Source organism: Herpailurus yagouaroundi, unplaced genomic scaffold (assembly GCF_014898765.1).
Source record: "Herpailurus yagouaroundi ecotype Mexico unplaced genomic scaffold, PumYag 222, whole genome shotgun sequence".
Taxonomy (NCBI): domain Eukaryota; kingdom Metazoa; phylum Chordata; class Mammalia; order Carnivora; family Felidae; genus Herpailurus; species Herpailurus yagouaroundi.
Window position 1 is genome coordinate 16,029,730 of NW_024412453.1, and position 20,715 is coordinate 16,050,444.

The following is a 20,715-nucleotide window of genomic DNA, read 5'->3' on the forward strand; positions in this document are numbered from 1 at the left end:
TACCCACCTAAATGCCAGCACGAGGAATGATGAAGGGAAGGAGCCTCAGGATAAGCGGTGTGGGTGCCCTGGGAGCAGAGCTGGTTCCAGAGACTCAGACTGGTCTGCTGAGCTGCACTGGCTGCTCCCGGTACCATGGCCCAACGGCTGCAGGAATGGAGGGCCTGCACCCTGCTCGGCATCTAGCCCACACAGAGGACGCTACAGGCAGAGGCTTTAGCGTCTGGCTTTTATTGGTTGCTTGTTTTCTCAAACCCAGCATTTAAAAAAAAGAAAGTCACCTGAGGTGGTAGTTTAGTCACAGGTGGGGATGGGCCAGTGGTCAATCGGGAGGATGGCGCCAAGGCGGTATGATGGGTCCTTCACACGTAGTACCAGGCCAAGAAGCCGGCAACAAGGGCCGCACCAGCGGCCAGAATGAACTGGAGGCTAGGCTTACTCAGCACAGCCAGGGCTGTTCGGAAGGGGCAGCTGCTGCCCTCCAGGGCACCTGTGTGGCGGCACCAACAGGGGACAGGGCATCAGTGGAGAACGCTGACACGCCCACCCTGGAGGAGAATTTTGGACCGGCAAGACCTACCTCCATCTTGTTTAGCAGCGTAGTAGGGGCATTTACGCACATCTCCTTTCCCATCGTGCATGGGGAGCCCATCCTCCAGGGTCTCTTTGGCCAACAAGAAGCCAGCCTGGTCCAGTTCATCGAAAATCTGCAGGAGCAGGGGATGAACAGCTTTCAGTGGACTCCAAAGTGCAAACCAGTCAAGGAGCAGCCCGAATCTGCAGCGGGGGCAGCCACACGGACCCAACGCTGCTCCCTGGCACAAGCTCAGAGGTGGGGCCACACCTGTGCTGCTGACTGTGGGGGCTCCTCCCTGGGCACTGACCAGACACACAGCCCACAGCTGGAGCTACCAGGGCAGAAACAGGAGAGAACAAAAGCGTTGCCCCAAAATACCACGTTAACATTGGTCCTTCCCCATTCGCAGTTGCTAGGTATTTTCAGCAAGAATGACGGAGAGGAACGTGGGAGAACTGAGGCCCCAGCAGGGCTGACCCATCCTAAGTGGCCCACGGAGGCTCACTGATGTGGGACTGATCTGATGGGCCTGTGTCGGGCCTGGTGCTTCCTTTCCCCGCCTCGGCCACCCTCCTGGTGCCGAGGGCCAACCTGGACTCCAGGACAGAATCTGCCTCCCCAGGCTTAGCCCCATTTAAAAAAAACTTGTCAGCTGAGTTCTCACCCTGCTTGGTTCTCTCCTTGAACTGATCAAGTGGGGCAGCCCTTGCTAAAAAGGAGGAAATCCACTCAAGACCAGAATCCTGTGGTGAGAGGGAGTGACCTCCCTCTACGTGCTAGGGCCTTGCCCTCCTCGGAACAAAAACACAAAAGTTGTCCATCAAAGCGAAGCCATCATGGGCTCATGCCCTCTGTGGCCTATTTGGTCCTACGATTTTCTTCCTGGAAGGCTGCCCCGTATCGGGCCTAAAGCACTGGTGCCTGTTACGGCAGCTCCGGATCACCCCCCCCCCCCCCCCCCAGTCAGGGGCCCCCTTCTGCCTGACCTCAGCAGTACCTGCATGTTGTACTCAAAGGCCTTGTTGGCCTCCTCCACGATCTTCTCTTTGGTCTTTAGGTTCAGGTCCAAGGCATTCATCCTGGCCCGGTAGAGCTGCTTGAACTGTTGAGCATTGTCCACGTTCTCAAACTTATAGAACTGGGTCCCTTCTCCCGTGCTGGGGAGTTTCAGGGCCCGCTGGGCCACCTTCTTCAGCACCTGGCCCCCTGAAAGGTCCCCCATGTAGCGGGTGTATGCATGGGCCACCAGCAGCTCCGGCTCATTCTGCCCCACATAGTGGATCCGCTCCACGTACTTTTGGGCAGCCTGGGAGCACTGCACCTGCTCCTCCCAGTTCTCGCCAAAGAAATACTCCATGTCCTTGGTCAGTGCCTCCTTCCGGTGCAGCTCCGTGGGGAAGTACAAGGGGGCAAAGGCTGGGTGGTCCTTGTTGCGTTCCATCTCCTCCTCCAGGGCTGAATATGTGAAGTAAAGTGCAGTAGTGGCCAGCTGTTGAGGGTGACAGGGGAGACCACAGGGAGGGCTGCAGTTCTGGAAGCCCTTGACCAGCAAACACCCCTCCTGAGCCCAATGCCCTTGCGTCTGAGCAGCCATAGAGGAAGGCTCCATCCAGTCGCATGCCCCCTCTAATTCCCGCAGGCCCATTTTGATACAGTGGATTATTTCACACACCCAGGCAACTTTTTATGTTTCTTAAAGGAATGACACGGAACGTGGATACTTCTGCTTCACACCATCACTATGTTATTCTATTTAAGCTACCTGAAAACCACAGTCTGCTGTCAAAAGAATGGAGAGCAGGTGGCAAAAGGCCCAGCTTCCACTGAAGAACTGTTCCAAGGGGATGTTCCTGACACGACCGAGGCCCCCGACCTGACCCTATCCATGACCAAGGGCACAAACCTTAAACAGCTCCTTCCTGATGTTGCCTTTCAAGAAGTCCTTGACAAATTGGGTGTTTTCTGCCCGGTCATGTGCTTCCTTGGTCCCTTCCTTCAGGAGCTCGGAGAGGTCAGCCATCCTGTGGAGATGGAAGGTGTGCGCACACGCACGTGTGCATGTGTGAATTAGCCCTTCCTAGTTTCAGGGTGTCCCCTCGCTGAGATAGACGCAGGAGCTTCTGAGAAACTCAACCCCAGCCTGAATACAGGGTCTTGCTAGGGAGCACGGAACAGGCAGATGTGAGTCGGCCCCCAGGACTTGGATGACATGTGGAGGACTGTGGCCTACTTCCTAACAGTGTCCATGTCTGAACCACCTGAATGAACAATGCTTTGCCTCTGTGACCACCTAGTGCCTGATAAAAAGCCCACCTCTAATCCCAGCACAGCGTGTGCTGGCTTCTGCAGGAACAGCGAGCCTTTGGGAACGTGTCTCATGGAATCCACACTGCTGTGATGGACTGACTGTGGATGTCCCGGGGCAGCCTTGCTGCCTTCCTCCCACCTGGGACCCACAGCCTCTTCAGGACTGCATGTGGCTTGGCCCAGGGGCAGGAGGAGAAGGAGACAGAGGCTGAGGAAGTTGGAGCCAGTACCTGGGCTTGTACTGCTTAACAAAATTATACAGGATGGAGCTGTGCTGACAGGTGCCACAGGCAGCAACCAGCGAGGGAAACAAAGAACCCATGACCCTGAAGAAGGGAGGCGCCGCGCAGTAGCCCGTGTGGTCCACACGGTCCATCCACCAAAGAGATAAAAACGCGGCCCCATACAGCCCACCCTCTGCTGGCTTCTTTAGGAGATCGGGCTCCTATCACCTACATGCTGAGAATCATTTCTTACTAGCAATTATTTCAAGATATAAAAAAGCACTTTGTCAATGACAGGGCTCAATAAGATAAGAACAATGAAGAACAGGCTCTGGGAATTCATGAAGTGTCTCTACCCAGTAAGAAAAACCCCTGGAGTCAGAGCTGCTCCCACATCCTAAGGGGTGGAAAACACTGGAAAAGGTGCCAGTTTTGCCTGATTACCCTTTTTCACCACAAAAGAAACAAGGATCAGGGAAACCATCAAATTCTATTCCTCAGCACTCCTAGCAGTGCCTGTCCTGCTTCCTCGGGAACGAATGGGGAGAAAGCTGAGCAGCCCAGGGTGCTGCATGCCACTTCTCTCTGCAATCCCAATCAGGGGTCCCGGGGGAAACAGCAGCGACACTCCCCACACCCTGGTGCCTCCCACATACAAGGCCCCGGGCACATGACTCAACACAGCCAACCACCACCACTCACCTGGTGTGGTTTTCTTTTTCTGAGGCCCCAAAGCTCTTTTTCTCCGACTCATCCACCCCCTCTGAGGTCTCCAGTTCCACTGACATGGTTGCCGAGTGAGATTCTTGCTGCTCTCACTCTTCTGGTCCTGTAGAGACACAAGGAGCTGGTGATGTGGCGCCCACAGCATCACTTCCCCCAGACACCTGCTGGTTCTGCTCTCCTCTGAGCCAACATAACGGAGGAGTCACCCACGCGCCTCAGGAGTGTTTTCTTTAAAAATAAAACTCTGCCATTACTGGGACCATTATCCGGATATGGACAAGATTTGAATATGGACAGGAGATGAGGTAATAGCGTCAAATTGATACTGAACTTGCTTTTTTTTTCTTTTTTTTTTTATAATTGTACTGTGAGAATATAAGAGAATGTCTTTGTTTTAGGAAATACATCCTGAAGTATTCAAAATTAAAGGCCACACTTCTGCAAGTTAACTGTAAAATGGTTCAGAAAGTGTGCGTGCGTGCACATACCTGTTAGGGAGAGGGAGGGAGGGAACTCAAGTCAAAGCAAATGAAACAAAACACTGGCAGTGAATTTGGATAAAAGGTACACAAGAGTTACTTGTATCATTCTTGCAGCTTTTCTGTATGTTTGAAATTATATCAAAATCAGAAGTTAACCTAAAACACAAAATAACAAATAACATCATAGATAAAGCTTAAAACCAAAAGCAGTGGTGCAGCGAGCAGAGCGACTCTGAGTTGGGCAGCAACCCGTCCCAGCTGTCACAGGCAGGGCGGCCTTGTGCACGGAGCCGCGGGGCAGGGCAGTTAATTCGAACAGTGAGCCAGGCCATTTGAAGACGCTAAGAGCAGCTGGAAAGGCACTCGATGAGCTGAATCAGGTATTCAGAGTCACCAAGCAAGTGGACTGTCCCCAGCCTGCTCCAGACTTTGAAGGGCTGAAGGAAGAAAGACAAGCTAGCCGCTCTCCCTTTGCTGCTGAACCTTCCGAACCTTCCTAAACCAGGGAAATACGGTCCCACAAGACAAGCTAACCCTCCACCCCTGGAGGCCTCTGCTCTGGAGCACAAAAGAGCAGCCCATCTGGGAAACTTTCCAGATGAACAGCAGCACAGTTCACCAGTTACTAATGTAACTCACGAAACCAGAACTACCCAATCAAGCCAAGGAAAGAAGAGGTCTTTATTTTCCTACCTCAACCAGTATCTATTTACTGAGCATTTTCTACATGCTCTACCCAGAAATAGGTGTCAAGGGGGACAAAAAAAGTGTAAGTAATGGTCCTCTGAAGGTTTAAAGAAGAAAATAAAAATCAACCTCTAACTCACTCCACAGATACACCCACTGTTAACGTTAGTACGTATCCTGAGTTTTCTCCAGACATGTAATTACATCTTATCTTCTGGGATATTATAATACATGGTTTGCTCAGCATGCTCTTTCTGAACCTTTATATTTAGCATTTATACAGTGGGATTGACAGGATTAAGTGAGAACAGGGAAGATAAGGCTTTTAGCACAGTACCTACCACATGGTAAGCACTCACTAAATAGTAGATATGATTGCCTTTGTATTTTGACTGAGGCTTAACTGCTGTTGTCCTAGAATGCTTAGAAAATAAATAGCAGAAAGTGAAATAAGCCAGACAAAGACATGCAGGGTATCATTTGTATGTGGAATCTAAAAAAAGAGGCTTAAGTCATAAAAACAGAGGGTAGAATGGTAGTTGCCAGGGGATAAGGGTGGGAGCAATAGGGAGATGTTGGTAAAAGGGTACAAATTTTCAGTTATAAGATGAATAAGACCTGAGGATCTGTGAACAGCATGGTGACTAGAGTTAACAATACTTTACTGCATAACTGAAATTGGTAAGAAATGTAGCTTTTAAGCGTTGTCACAGAAAAATATTTGAGGTGATAGATGTTCATTCAATTATGAGAATCCATAATTATAAATCACATTGTATGCTTTAAACATAATTTAATTTTTTAAATAAAATTTTTCATGTTTATTTAATTATGAGAGCGAGAAAGAGAGCGTGATCTGGGGAAGAGCAGAGAGAGGGAGACAGAATCTGAAGCAGGCTCCAGGCTCTGAGCTGTCAGCACAGAGCAGGATGCTGGGCTCAAACTCACAAACCGTGAAATTATGACCGGACCAAAGATGGATGTTTAACCGACAGAGCCACCCAGTCACCCTCAACAAAAAAATTTTTTAATGCTTATTTATTTTTGAGAGAGAGAGGAAGAGAGACAGAATGCCAGCAGGGGAGGGGCAGAGAGAGAGGGGGAGACACAAAATCCAAAGCAAGCTCCAGGCTCTGAAGCTGTCAGCACAGAGCCTGACACAGGGCTTGAACCCACAAACCACAAGATCATGACCTGAGCTGAAGTCGGATGCTTAACCAACTGAGCCACCCAGGCACCACGAAATATATCATAATTTTACTTGTCAACTATACCTCAATAAAGCTGGAAAAAGAAAAACAGAATATATAGAAAATGGGACCTTCCCTTGACTCCCAAATCACATATACTTTCATCTCTAATAATGCTGATGAAGGCTATGGTTCATTAACGTTAAGTCCAGGATGTGAAAGTAGGTGGTCATCACATGGAGAGAAGGCTATTCAGAAAGGCTTCCTGGAGAAGGGGGGGTGCTTACCCAGCTCCCTCAACACCATACAGGATTTAGGGTGGAGGAGAGGAAGGGCCTCTGGATCAAGGAACAATGTAAACAAAGTAAAATGGGACAGACCATAGAGATGGCCTAAGGGTGCCCAGCTATGCATCCTGTGTCCTTTTACCAAGGGGCCAAGGCAGACTTTGTCGGCTGCAGAATAAGCCTCACACCAGCTTGTCCATGCTGACCTCCTTTTACAGACTTAAGAAAGAACATCTGAGCTCTATGCCCATGAGGACCCTCAGAGCCAAGATTTATCTCAGGCCAGTCGGCCCTCAGGCTGCTAAGAGAAGGTGCTGGATGGGCCACCCAGTAGAGGGAAGAGGGGAGAGTAAAAGGTCCCAGAGCCTCTAGACAGGTGGCAGGCCCACATGGCCATGCTGAAGACATACCCCAGGTACCTGAGGACTGCACCTCCCATGCTGCCTGCAGGTGAAACTGAAAGTAGGCAAACACAAGAACAAGTGTGCAATCGGGCTGCCCTAGGTTACCAGCTGCAGTAACTTAGGTAAACTTTCTGCACCTAATTATCATGCTGCACAACAGTCATTATACATGTAATTCAATCTGATCATTAATTGTTTTGTTTGATAATAACTGCACACTCTGGGAGGATGTAGTCTTGCTCAACCAACAGGACCTTTTGCTTCTCTTACAAATATGAAAGGGGGAGGGAAAGCAGGCTGCCACAGATGCCTCCTCATCAGCACTTTGTGCCAGTCTTCAGGCACACCTTCCTCCCACCTTCTTCAACCTCAGTCCTGCCCTAGAGCCCCTAATCCCCTCCTCTCAACTCAAGGGAGGTCCAACTCTGGCCCCAGGGGCAGGGCCACAGGTGTCTGTTTCATTGCTGGAGCTCCAGAGCCTGGGAAATAACAAGTTCTCAACAAACACTTGTTAAATTAAAAACCCAAAGGTGGGGGAAGGGGGGTGTGCCTGGCTGGCTCAGGCGGAAGAGCATGTGACTCTTCATCTCGGGATCGTAAGTCCAAGCCCCATGCTGGGTGTACAGATTACTTACATAAATAAAAACTTTAAAAAAATCCGAAGGAAAGAAAGCAGGCAGGCAATGATCTCATACATCCTGCCAACAACGTGGCACCTGTGGACAACAAAAAGTACTCTGCTGTTGACTACTTCAATAGTTTTCTAAACTCAAAACATGATTTAACAATTTCGTTTTTGAAGGAAAGATAGGTACTGGCCTACTTCACTCAGAAGGAAGAATACAGATGGGGCACCTGGGTGGCTCAGTCAGTTAAGCGTCCAACTTTGGCTCAGGCCATGATCTCATGGTTTGTGAGTTCGAGCCCCGCGTCAGGCTCTGTGCTGACAGCTTGGAGCCTGCTTCGGATTCTGTGTCTCCCTCTCTGCCCCTCCCCTGCTTGTGCTCTCTCAAAAATAAATAAATATATTTTTAAAAAGGAAGAATACGGAGTCCTTAATGTGGACTCAAAGCACCATCTGCACAGATGGGAAGAATGCTCTGAGAAAGGCTCAATTAGCACATTCAACCCATACGAGCAGGGTCCAGGCAGGGCGGCCTGTGTCCATCATGTGGCCTGGTCACTGTTCCTCAAGGGGGTGGCTGGGTAGTACAGCATTCAGAAGCCACCTTGCAATGTCAGAAAAAGAATTCACTTCTGAAAAGCTACGTGTCCAAATTTGGTCTGACTGGCCCTCTATGCCTGAATCCTTTTTTCTTTGCAGGAGCCCCTGGAATCCCTAGAAAATCAGAGGTCAAATCATAAATGTAGAACCTTTCTAGACTTCAACCTCTCATTATCGAGAAGCTGCCTCACTCCACCAGGAAAAACAACAACAGAAAATATCCCAAAAGATTAACAGTAATCTGTACCAAAATGATAAGTAGCCATAATATGACGTTAGAAAAAAGTCACACAGCCTAACAATACAGGGTTGGACTGCTCAAACAACAGCAAACAATAGAATCCTGGCACAGCTGGGACAAGTTGATAGGCTGCAACCACTATGGAAAAGTCTACATAAACTTGTTTTATTTATTTATTTTTTTAATTTTTTTTTTCAACATTTATTTATTTTTTTGGGGACAGAGAGAGACAGAGCATGAACGGGGGAGGGGCAGAGAGAGAGAGGGAGACACAGAATCGGAAACAGGCTTCAGGCTCTGAGCCATCAGCCCAGAGCCTGACGCGGGGCTCGAGCTCACGAACCGCGAGATCGTGACCTGGCTGAAGTCGGACGCGTAACCAACTGCGCCACCCAGGCGCCCCTACATAAACTTGTTTTAAATAAAGGACTCAAAACGCTGACTACAACCATGCACAAAAGTATGTAAGTAAAAAAAAGAAAAAGTACTGAAGTATACTGACAGTAACAGGAAAGCTATTTAAGAGTATAAAACGCACAATAAATTATATTAAAGAAAAAAAAATAAAGCTCAACGTACCAGTTCCAATCAAGCAATCAATCAATAAAAACAAAAGAGTATAAAACTTGTTATTTGACTTTTTGGCAAACTGGCTACTTCTTTTATATAAAGTGGCCAAATTCTCTTGAAAAGGGGGAAGAAAGGCAGGGGAGAGAGGAAGAGGGGGAGGGAGAGGGAGGGAGAGGGAAGGAGAGAGAGAGACAGAGACAGAGAGAAAGAGAGAGGAAATGGACCAAGCAAACCAGCTAAGGTAAGATCCTGCACTACACGAGTCCACAGGAAGTCACCTGGGCCATTACTTTGCTCTTACAAATTTCAGAAAGGTCCACCTGCCCTCTGTGTTTTAATTCCAGAAAACTGTGACCCTCTGTTTATAAAATCTACCTCCATACCTCCCTAACTCCTGTACTACCTATTCACCTGACTGATAAAGGTTTTCACTCCCATATCAGGTCTGATAGAAGCAGCAACAATGTCCCTATCACCAATGTTCCTTCCAGCAAAGTTCGTTCCTGTGGACCTGCCCAGGAGTTCCAGAACACTCAGTTCAAAGCCTTTGCTCCTGGTAATTTGCAGGCTCAAGGCACTAGGGCTTTTGAAAGAACTCATGTGTTCAAAGATGTTAAATCCTCCTCCATGGACACACATCCTGCAAACCTCAGGAAGTCAGAAAGCTCAGTGCAATGATACCAGACAGACTACATTATCACTCATTCCCCATTTGGTGATTCAAAAAGGCACAAAAAAGACCTAACCTATAACAATTCTTTTTCATTTTGATTCTTCTTTGCCCTTGAAAGCCAAGGAAGAAGGGAGCAGACTGCTGAGCTCAGCCAGCACTAAAGAGCAAGGTGGGGGAAGGGGGAAGAAAACGCACTGCAACCAGCTCCCTGGAATTAGAACAATTCTCCCACCTGACTCTGGAATTGACAGTGACCAGCTACCAGCTACAGATGCCCACAACATGAGCTAGTGTTGTTATTCCCATGCACAGAGAAGGAAACAGCCACAGGGAAAAGGAAAGCGGCTGCTCAGACATCTGTATGGCTATGCCACAGTTCCCACCCCTCCCCACTAAACAGCTTGTGGTTGGGCACCAGGAGTCCCTGCCTGCTTACCAGAAGGCTGTTCCCAGCTCAGTTTACTCCTGTATAGAACTAGCATCACATTAATAAGAGATTCTTTGGCTTTCACAAGTGCTGTCATCTTGTTTCCCCAGGTAAACCAGAAGCTTCCTACAAGACAGATCATCAAGACTCCCATAGGCTCAGTTTCTCAGAGTCCAATGCCATGTTCCAAATCACTTAGAACCCACCCTGGGGAGTCTCCAACCTGAACTACAACTGTTATAGATGCAGAAACAGAATGCCTACTGAGAAAGCTAACTTAAATGGGTGTGGGACAAGAAAATATTGGTTAAATTCTGAAATACCAGGGGCATAGAGTGCCTGGGTGGCTCAGTCAGTTGGGCGTCCGACTTCAGCTCAAGTCATGATCTCACAGCTCGTGAGTTCCAGCCCCGCATCAGGCTCTGTGCTGACAACTCAAGGCCTGGAGCCTGCTTCAGATTCTGGGCCTCCCTCTCTCTCTGTCCCAACCCACTCTCATTCTGTCTTTCTCTCTCTCTCTCTCTCAAAAATAAAAATTAAAAAAAACTTTTTTTAAATACCAGGGGCACCTGGCTGGCTCAGTTGGAAGAGCATGCAACTCCTGACTTTAGGGCTCTGAGTTTGAGCCCCATGTTGGGTTTAGAGATTACTTTAAAAAATTAAATAGATAAAATACCAAATACAATAAAAATTTTAATTAGGAAAAAAAATTAAAAAAAATTTTTTTTTAACGTTTTTATTTATTTTTGAGACAGAGAGAGACAGAGTATGAGCAGGGGAGGGGCAGAGAGAGAGGGAGACACAGAATCCGAAGCAGGCTCCAGGCTCTGAGCTGTCAGCACAGAGCCCAACGCGGGGCTCAAACTCACAGACCACGAGATCATGACCTGAGCCGAAGTCGGACGCTCAACCGACTGAGCCACCCAGGCGCCCCAGGAAAAAAATTTTTAATTGGGTATTATGCCTCTAACTGGTATGAAATTTAGTTTTATCTTTCTTCAGATTGCCCTCCTTCTTTCCCTTCCTCTCTCTCTTAGGGTCTGGATTTTCTAACTAAGGATTTGTTTGTATTTCCCATGCCTCAGGCTGGCCAAGACCATTCTCACCCCTTAGGGCCCAGTGAGATTAGCTTCTGCGTTTATCTGGCTGTGTTATGTTTTCTCTGCTGCTCCCCTCCCTCCAGGTCTCCCCTGTAGTCCCTGCCCTCGGCTGCTGTCTCCACATCAGAGCTGGGCACTGGCTCCCTGCCCCACTCCAGCCCCTCCAAACAGGCCCATTTCCACATCCATCCTCCCCTTGCCCAGGGAGGCTGCTCCTCACCCATGTGCCTCTAAGGGCAGGCACTACATTGGACTCTGGTTACTTTTCTTAGCCAGCATTGGAAGTAAAGAGGACTCTAGTTTCTTTTGTCCAAAGGTCTACCTCTGGTCATTGGTGCAGATTCTTTTCTGCAGCCCATGGTTTTCTCTCTCTCTCTCTCTCTCTCTGTGTGTGTGTGTGTGTGTGTGTGTGTGTGTGTGTGTGTCTGTCTGTCTTCCACTCTTTGGTTTCAATAAATACCTTTCAATTATATACATCTTCGTCTATGATCCCACCTCACCCACTTACATATTTTGACATTTAGGAGGGTCACAGTTCAAAAATAATGTATTACCTCTTACAGAAACCATGTACATTGTGTGCCCCATAAATGATTTTAGATAAACACAGAATACAAGAATCCCAGACTCTCCTGGATTATAAGATCTGTTCCTTCTTTATATGCCCTAAAGGCTTTTCACCTTTGAGAGAATACCTGTTTTTTTTTTAATTTTTCTTTTTAATGTTTATTTATTTTTGAAGGAGGGAGGGAGAGGGGGAGAGAGAGAGAGAGAGAGAGAGAGAGAGAGAGAGAGAGAATAAGTGGGGGAGGGGCAGAGAGAGAGAGAGGGAGACATAGAATCTGAAGCAGGCTACAGGCTCTGAGCTGTTGGCACAGAGCCCAATGCGGGGCTCGAACCCATGAGCTAGGAGATCATGATCTGAGCCGAAGCCAGACACTTAACCAAATGAGCCACCCAGGCACCCTAGCCACCCAGGCACCTGGAGAATACCTGTTTCCATTTAACAATACCATAATCAAGGGCGCCTGGGTGGCTCAGTCAGTTAAGCCTCGGACTTCAATTGAGGCTATGATCTCATGGTTCGTGAGTTTGAGCCCCATGCTGGGCTCTGTGCTAACAGCTCAGAACCTGGAGCCTGCTTCGGATTCTGTGTTTCCTTCTCTCTGCCTGCCCCTGCCATTCCTGCCCCCCCCCCCCATCCTGCTCACGCTGTCTCTCTCTCTCAAAAGTAAATAAACATTTAAAAAATTTAAAAAACAACACCATAATCAGGCCAAGTTAATTTTTTTTTCTTTTTTTTTTTTTTTGAGAGAGGGGGAGGGGGAGGGGCAAAGAGCGAGGGAGAGAGAATCCCAAGCAGGCTCCGTGTTGTCAGTGTGGAGCCCTATGAGAGGCTCAATCCTACAAACTGTAAGATCAATGACCAGAGCCGAAATCAAGAGTGGGACGCTTAACCGACTGAGCCACCCAGGCTCCGCAGGCCAAGTCAATTCTTCATGGCTCCACATAGTCCCATCAGGCCTCAGGAGACATAAATCAACTGGTTGTTTACCCAAAAGTTCTTTTCGGGGGGGAAAAATTCTTTTCTGGATACGTGCTACATAAATAGAGTAAATTCTAACATCCTACTTACAAACCCTATATGTGATCTGGGAACAAAGAACCGTAGAGCTACTATGGAGGGCAGACACCGGGCGCAGGAAGGCAAATCTCTTCAGAGCCTCCAAATCTAGCTCTACATTATTCACCTACAGCCCAGTGTCCCATACCACAAGACTATTTGGAGGATCAAATAAGATAATGACCGTGAAACCACTTCCTAACAAGCGTTACAAAAGGAATTGAGAACGGACTCATAACTGTTTACCAGCTGGTCTGCGTGGAGACACTCCCAGTGACCTTTTCAAACCTTATCAGGACACCAGGAAACTCTCAACAGGGGGAAGAAGCCCTGTTCCTGGATGTGGTGTGGAGAATTTGTTTTCCTTAATACTGTTTGAAATCCAGCCCCTCACCAAGCACCAGTTTTGCATGCCACTCAGGAAATGGACAGGCAGAGAAGTGCTATCTGCCTCAGGTCAACAGCCACTTAACTGGCTCTGCTTTGCTCCCAGACCTCAGGGAGGCTAGAATGCAAGTGGGGCCTCCCCAAAACTCTGAGGAAACCAGGTTGTCTAGGTCAACAGCTTCTGAGTTTATACAATACATGGCCTGAGGTCTCCTCTGAACCCTGGCGCTGTCACTGCTCAGGAAATCTTACACACAACCTTCATCCTTTTCACTTTAATCACTGGGTGAATTCAATCCCACAGTTCACTGACTGGATGACTATTAACCTCTTGATAAAGAGCAGTTTCAGACAAAGAATCCTGGAAAAGTAGAGACTCTAGGGACACAAAATTCTTGCATCAGATTTATTAAACACACATTTTTTGCACATCTGGACAATAAGCAACCAGAATGCAATACAACTACTAATTAGTCCAAGAGTACCAGCCTCTTAGTAACCCCAACAACTGACATCGCTCAGAAGTTCAAGACTGCTCTGGCAGGCTTTCTTTTTACTGAGGACAGGGATGTGCTCATCTGTAGCATGTCCAAAATACAAGAGAGCAAGCATTCAAAGCAGACACCAGGGAGGACACCTGAAGCACTGAAAAGAGCTCAGAGTACGGGCCAGGAGTCTACTGTTGATGCTGCCAAAGTCCTGGTAAAGAGACTCCCTACTACAAATGAAACAAATTAAGACTTGCCCTGTTCTGAGTGTCTCCTCACCTCATATGAGAGACCAGACCTCAGGGCAGAGAGGAAGAAGACTCTTTTCCATGAGAGGCATCTGGGTGGGATCAGAAGCCCTGACTGAATTCTGAAATGGGTAGGACCACATTTTGTAAGAATAAAGCCCAGGCATCAGACATCACACAAGGGCTGGTGTTAACAGAGGAAATGCTGACATGACCATGGGTCACCCCTAGGTACTATCAAGTGAAAATGATTCTAACTTTGGAACAATCTTGAAAGCATGTGTCCTGTGGCTTAAGTAGAGTCATCATATTCCCTTTCACTCAGGTGCAACAGTTGTCACATGTGGCTTCAGCTTCTCTCGTGGATGAGGACTGTGAACAGCATTTGGGGGTGGAGGCAGAGAGTGGCTCAATAGGGTGCATTCTGCTGTATCCCCCTTTTGGAGAACCTAGAAGTGCTACTAGCTTCCAGATGTGTCCCTCTCTACAAACAGACTCAACAGAACCTCAAAAGCACCCCTTGAGTGCTTCAAAACCTCAAAAAGCACAGAAGGTCCTTGAGTTCACCCTGGGAGGGTGATACAGACAAAGCACCAGACTGAAGTCTAACACACCTGGGCACACCAGGCTAAGTCACTTTCAAGCAGGGTCCCATTGACCATGAAGGAATGAAGAGTGAGAGATTTAAGTGATATGTCCAACGTCATTTAGAAAGTTAATAGTGAGTTGGGACCAAGCCAGAATCCTTATGAATGCAAGGTCATTCGTCCTATGTCCCAGCTAACATGCATGTGAAATCAGTATGATGTCACCACAGACTACTAACAACATGGAAAATGAGGCTGTACTATACTGCATTTATGTGTGCAGTGGAGGGGTTTTCTAAACCACTGATTGTCATTTGGGTTTTTGTTTTTTGTTTTTGTTTTTTTGTTTTTAGTATGAAACATTAGCTCAATCCTTTGATTTCTGAGAAGTAAATGCCCAGGCTCCCACTGGAAGCTTCAGAAGCTGCTGCTGCCCATCCTACAACACTTACCTTGGCTCACTCAGATTACAGGCAACCCGAGAAGATTGTTCCCTGGCGAGCCCTGCTTTTAAGGGACCAGCATGGCAGGCCAAGACTGGAGACAGCTGGTCCCAGAGGGGAAGACGGCACCTCCACCTCTCAGGGCATGGAGGGAACCAGCCAGACTTGCCAGGCCCAGGTGGACAATGAAGCCAGGCATCCCTGCACCAAGAAGAGGTCACAGTAAGGTCTGCACATCTCTATAGCACCCATTGCCATGGTAACTACAGAAAAACAGGAGATCTGGTTTCAAGAATCTATAAGTGTGTCCTCCATGTGTTGTGTTTAAAATCTATTCAGTCCCATCTTTGTCTACTGAAAATATATGTCTACTTGGAAAAAGTAGTGCAATGGATAGAACTGTGTCAACATAAACTTCATATAAGATTAGCAACTCCATAGGCCAAGGTATTGGTCAATCTAACAAGGTGGCTCCTATAATCTCACTTTGGGCCTATAAGGGATTTTAACATGTTTCCACAGGCCTACACAGTCAAGTATTATTCCCAGGCTTTTTCACAATGACTGTCTAGATTCTGACAGCAGGGTCGAAGAGGTGGGTGGGTGGAGTGGGGGGCAAGGAAGCAAGCCCAGACTCAGAACTGCGAACTCCAAGAGGCTGGTTCCATCCTACAAAGGCTTGGTCTATGGCAGCAGGGGACCAGCAACAGTGGCTACTAGGACTTTCTCACAGTAAGGAGTTCAGCGTTCCCAGCAGGCCCTACCTCCACTGGTAGAAGGGTAAGGGGTACAGACCAGTCAGCCTGCTGCTGCCTACTCTGGCTCCCTGTATTAGTGAACAAGGTGACAAGGGCTCCTTGGAATGGAGGCTCTAGTTATTTTCCTCTCTCAGTATACCTAGCCTCATTTGTACACGAATGACTAAGTCCCATAAGAGTAACCAGGGGCCAGAGTATGGAGAAAACATGTTGTAAGTAATGTGAAATTACCACAGTTAGTTCTAACAGTGGCCCTCTCTTCTATCCTAAAAAATCTCTCAGAATAAGATCCAATTTACAGGGATAATCCTTAAAAGGCAAGACAGTCATAAACTTTACTGTAACCTCAAAACCATGCTCTTTTATTTTTCTTTAGTTTTTAACATGTTTATTATTCATCTTTGAGAGAGAAAGCACAGGCAAGGGAGGGGCAGAGAGGTAGACAGAATCCGAAGCAGACTCCAGGCTCTAAGCTGTCACCACAGAACTGAACACGGGGCTCAAACCCATGAACCTTGTGATCACAACCTGAGCCGAAATCGGACGCTTACCCGACTGAACCACCCAGGCGCCCCAAAACCATGCTTTTTTAAAAGGCAGAAAAATCAGGGGCGCCTGGGTGGCGCAGTCGGTTAAGCGTCCGACTTCAGCCAGGTCACGATCTCGTGGTCCGTGAGTTCGAGCCCCGCGTCAGGCTCTGGGCTGATGGCTCAGAGCCTGGAGCCTGTTTCCGATTCTGTGTCTCCCTCTCTGCCCCTCCCCCGTTCATGCTCTGTCTCTCTCTGTCGCAAAAATAAATAAATGTTGAAAAAAAAAATTAAAAAAAAAAGGCAGAAAAATCAAAGTGATACAGGGTGTTACTTAGCAAAATGCCCTTAAACCCTAGATATTCCAGCTGTTTAACGAAGCCTTTTAGCATAGAGGGGAAAAAGTAACAGATCATCATGCATTAATTACTCTGCCTTATCTGTGAAATTTCTACAACCATGAGGTTTCTTTTCCTCATTAGTATCAAGTTCCCAGGACACGATCTCCCCATGCAACAGTTGTGGCAATAACTCAATGTCTGCATAAATGCCATATGTGCCTGTTAATTCTTTTCTTTTTATTCAAGTATAGTTGACATACAATATTGTGTTAGTTTCAGGTACAACACAGGGATTCAACATTTATATACATTACAAAATGATCACCTTGTTAAGTGTAGTTACCATCTGTCACCATACAAAGTTATTACAATGTTACTGACTATAATTCGTAAACTATACTGTACATTCCTATGACTTACTTATTTTATAACTGGAAATTGGTACTACTTAATCCCCTTCACCTATTTCACCCATCCCCTCTCCTCCTTCCCTCTTACAATCATTAGTTTGTTCTCTGTATTTACAAGCCTGTTTCTGTTTTATTAGTTTTGTTTTTCAGATTCTACATATAAGTGAAATCATACGTTATTTGTCTTTCTCTGCCTGATTTATTTCACTTAGTATAATACCCTCTGGGCCCATCCATGTTGATACTATTAATTTAGACACAAATGTAAGTATCTGTATCTCAGTATACATCCTATGACATGGAGACTGAATGCCTCCACCTGAAAGTTTCTATAAGATGGGTTCAACACATCCAATAGCAGACATATCCATACAAGTCCTTTCTACACAGCACAATGCTAATATGCTGACATGACATAGAAGGAGGTGAGGCAATGGCTGAATTGCATGATCTCCAGAGTTGACCTGTAGCAGGCACCTAACAAATGTTAACCTGAACTGAGCTCAGCCAAGAAAGAATACACTGGCACACAAGCCAAAAGGTAGAGTAGGGATATGGTTAAGGCACAGGCTCAGGGCGCCTGGGTGGCTCAATCGGTTAAAGCATCAGACTTCAGCTTACATCATGATCTCATGGTTTGCGGGTTCAAGCCCCGCATCAGGCTCTATAATGACAGCTCAGAGCCTGGAGCTTGCTTCACATTCTGTGTCTCCCTCTCTCTCTGCCCCTCCCCACATGCACTCTGTCTCTCAAAAATAATAAACATTTAAAAAATATTAAAAAAAAAAATAGGGGCGCCTGGGTGGCTCACTCAGTTAAGCATCCGATTTTGGCTCAGGATCTCGTGGTCCGTGAGTTCAAGCCTCGATCAGGCTCTGTGCTGCCAGCTTGGGGCCTGGAGCCTGCTTCGGATTCTGTGTCTCCCTCTCTCTGACTCTACCGCATTCATGCTCTGTCTCTCTCTCAAAAATAAATAAGTGTTAAAAATAATAAATAAATAAATAAATAAATAAATAAATAAATGGCACAGGTTCTAGTCAGGCACAACTGAGAGCAAACCCTGGTTCTGCCACATACCAGCTGGGTGGCCTTGGACCAGGTACTTAACTTCTCAGAGGGTCAGTTTCTTTATCTGATAGTAATAACAACTATGCAAGGTATGTAATGAGAATTAAATGATAAGGTACTTATAGAACTGCGACATATCATATAGCATTGATTAACAAACTGAAGAAAGGGCCACTTAAAGTTAACACATGTTCCCATATACTTTTACACAAGAAATGGAAATACCCGTCTGTGAAAACCCTTACAGGCGACGTCAAATCTGTACTGGTGTCACAGACTTTGAGTTGAAGGCTCACTGTGAAGAACTTCTGTTTTCATTCTGACAACACTAGATACCAAGAAAGGAACACAAAAATCTTGGAATTTTTAGCAAAATAAACTTTGCAAAGGCTCTAAAAGAAGATGATCACCTAAGTTCAAACTCTTTCAGGGACACTCTGAACATGAGTTAGATAAAGGCCCCTTTATGCTGTGGAGGGTCAGGATGGAGGCCAAGGGCATGTTATTGTTTTATTTCTTTAGAGTAGCTCATCACTATAAATAAAGGTTTAGATAACTGAAAAATTTACTTGACTTGATTACAATTTACAAATTGTAATCAATTTGATTTGCACTTATATCTTATGACACTCAATCCCCAACCCAATGGTTCTCAGCTTGGGGACCATTTTGGCAACACCCCCCCCCCGGCCCCCCCCCCCCCCCGCCCTGCCCAGGGGTTATCCGGAAATGTCTGGAGACACGTTTGATTATCACAAGTGGGAGGGGGAGGGGGTTTGGCCACTCAACTGGTATCAAGTGGGTAGAGGCCAGGGATGCTGCTCAACATCCTGCAATGCACAGAAAGCACAAACACAAGTACATTCAAGCACACGTGTGTACACATACTCACACACCCACCACCACTACAAACTGTTATCCAGCCCAAAATGTCAATAGCACCAAGGCCGAGGAACTCTGCTTGAATCTCAGAAGCAGTGCTAAGGTCATTCAAGAAAGGACATGCATCTAATACTCTTCCTGTCCCTTCAGTAGTTTACAGAGACATATGAGATTCTGGCACTATGCTTCACACTGTTTGTCACACCTTTATCAAATATCCTTTACAGAGATTTCTGGGGAAACTGAATTTCAACCAGAAAACAGAAGAGGCTGTTACCAAATGGGGCAACTTGGCACTGTCCACAGATCACAATGAAAGGGGTCACACTACCTTCCTGGGAATAGGACTGATTTGTATTTGGATCACTAGGAGGCAAAACCTTTAAAGCTCTGTAACAAAGCCAGGCAGAGGTGAAGCCCCTGAAAGAAATGTGTTTACTGACTTCTTTGTGGAATGGAACAAAAAACTGGAAGAAATCTAATGACTGTTTAGCGGTCTGGTGTGTGACTGACAAGTAAGCTAGGAATCAGGAGAACTAAAGTTCTACGACCAGGCCCACACTGGCTAACTACATTTTAGGACTTCCCCAGAACTCCAACATCCTCATTTATAAAATGAGAGGCATTCCTCAGGAAGCTGCAGGGAGGATGGCATTTAACATGAGGCATAGCAGGAAAAGCTGTGGGCTTCCCCCATCTGTTTCAGCTGGAGCAACTCCCCTATTCCTTGCTATACTTCCTCCCAAAATGGGGTTGTGCTACTTCTAAAAATAAGGCCTAGAAAACAATGAACTTGATCATCTTGGAGGCCTGATATTATATTAACAGCGACCTAAGCAAGCCTTTTACAATCTACCATAGCACTTGTATCCCATGACAGTATTTATTTATTTCCATTCCAGATTATAGTTCATTTATCTTTCCCTCCTACTACCCAACACAGGGCACCCAGTCAGGGTTTGCTGAGTCAATGAATGATTTCCAGAATTTGAGGTATCCTCAAAATCAAGATTATTCTCAAAGAGTGGATGACAAATACAACAGTTAAAAATGAAGCCCAGAAATAAGAAAAATGGCTGGTGAGTAAGCATTTTTGAGCAGTGTTTTTACTGGAGAAATTTCTACTGATGGTGAGAGATGAGAATGGCCATGTGGGGAAACCAAGCATATAATACTTTGTGCTCAAATAATAGTTTCAGGGTGCCTGGGTGGCTCAGTCGGTTGAGCATCTGACTTCGGCTCAGGTCATGATCTCACAGTTCTTGAGTTTGAGCCCCGCATAGGGCTCTGTGCTGACAGCTCAGAGCCTCGAGCCTGCTTCAGATTCTGTGTCCCCCTCTCTCTCTGCCCTACCCCTGCTTGTGCTCTGTGTCTCTCCGTCTTTCAAAAATGAATAAACATAAAAAAAAATTTTTTTAATTAAAAAAATAATAATAGTTTCACGTTTGAAGGAGAAATGTTGGGTTTGCACTGGTTTCAAAGCGGCTTCCTTACATGCCACGGATACAGATACTGAGAACACACCTTTTAGATTTTGTTTTAAGGACTGTGAAAGCCTGACTGGGAGCAGAGCACTTGGCCTTACTGCACCACCCCCTCCCCCACCTTCTTTTTAAAGAAATGATAGGCAAAATTTTAACAGTCAAGGTAACAAACACTTGCCAGCACTCCACCACCCGAGGCAAGCACAAACTACCTGAAACTTCCTGATGTCTACCTCCATATAAAAACGCTTTATTCCTCCAGCTGGCTTTAGAGAGAAGGGATGCACAGGAGCATTTTCTTCATGTTTGTAACTCCAGCAAAGGGGCCAACCTAAAGAAGGCAATAGC

The 20,715-nt window shown here is 46.6% G+C and overlaps 1 protein-coding gene across 6 annotated transcripts in view; it reads right to left on the reverse strand.

Moving 5' to 3' along the window:
• Positions 1–215: 215 nt before the first annotated feature.
• HMOX2 (heme oxygenase 2) overlaps positions 216–20,715 on the reverse strand; it is a 33,979-nt gene continuing 13,479 nt past the window's right edge. For 4 of the 6 annotated variants that reach the window (XM_040459140.1, XM_040459141.1, XM_040459137.1 and 1 more), the window contains exons 2-6: positions 3,811–3,937; positions 2,481–2,598; positions 1,575–2,066; positions 581–707; positions 216–490 (exon numbers count right to left, since the gene is read on the reverse strand). In XM_040459140.1, the coding sequence (XP_040315074.1) occupies positions 363–490; positions 581–707; positions 1,575–2,066; positions 2,481–2,598; positions 3,811–3,896 (951 nt within the window). In that variant the 5' untranslated portion in view covers positions 3,897–3,937 and the 3' untranslated portion in view covers positions 216–362. Of the gene's footprint in view, positions 491–580; positions 708–1,574; positions 2,067–2,480; positions 2,599–3,810; positions 3,938–7,519; positions 7,541–14,906; positions 15,058–20,715 lie in introns of those variants that run through there. The other 2 variants (XM_040459138.1, XM_040459143.1) reach the window with 2 other exon arrangements.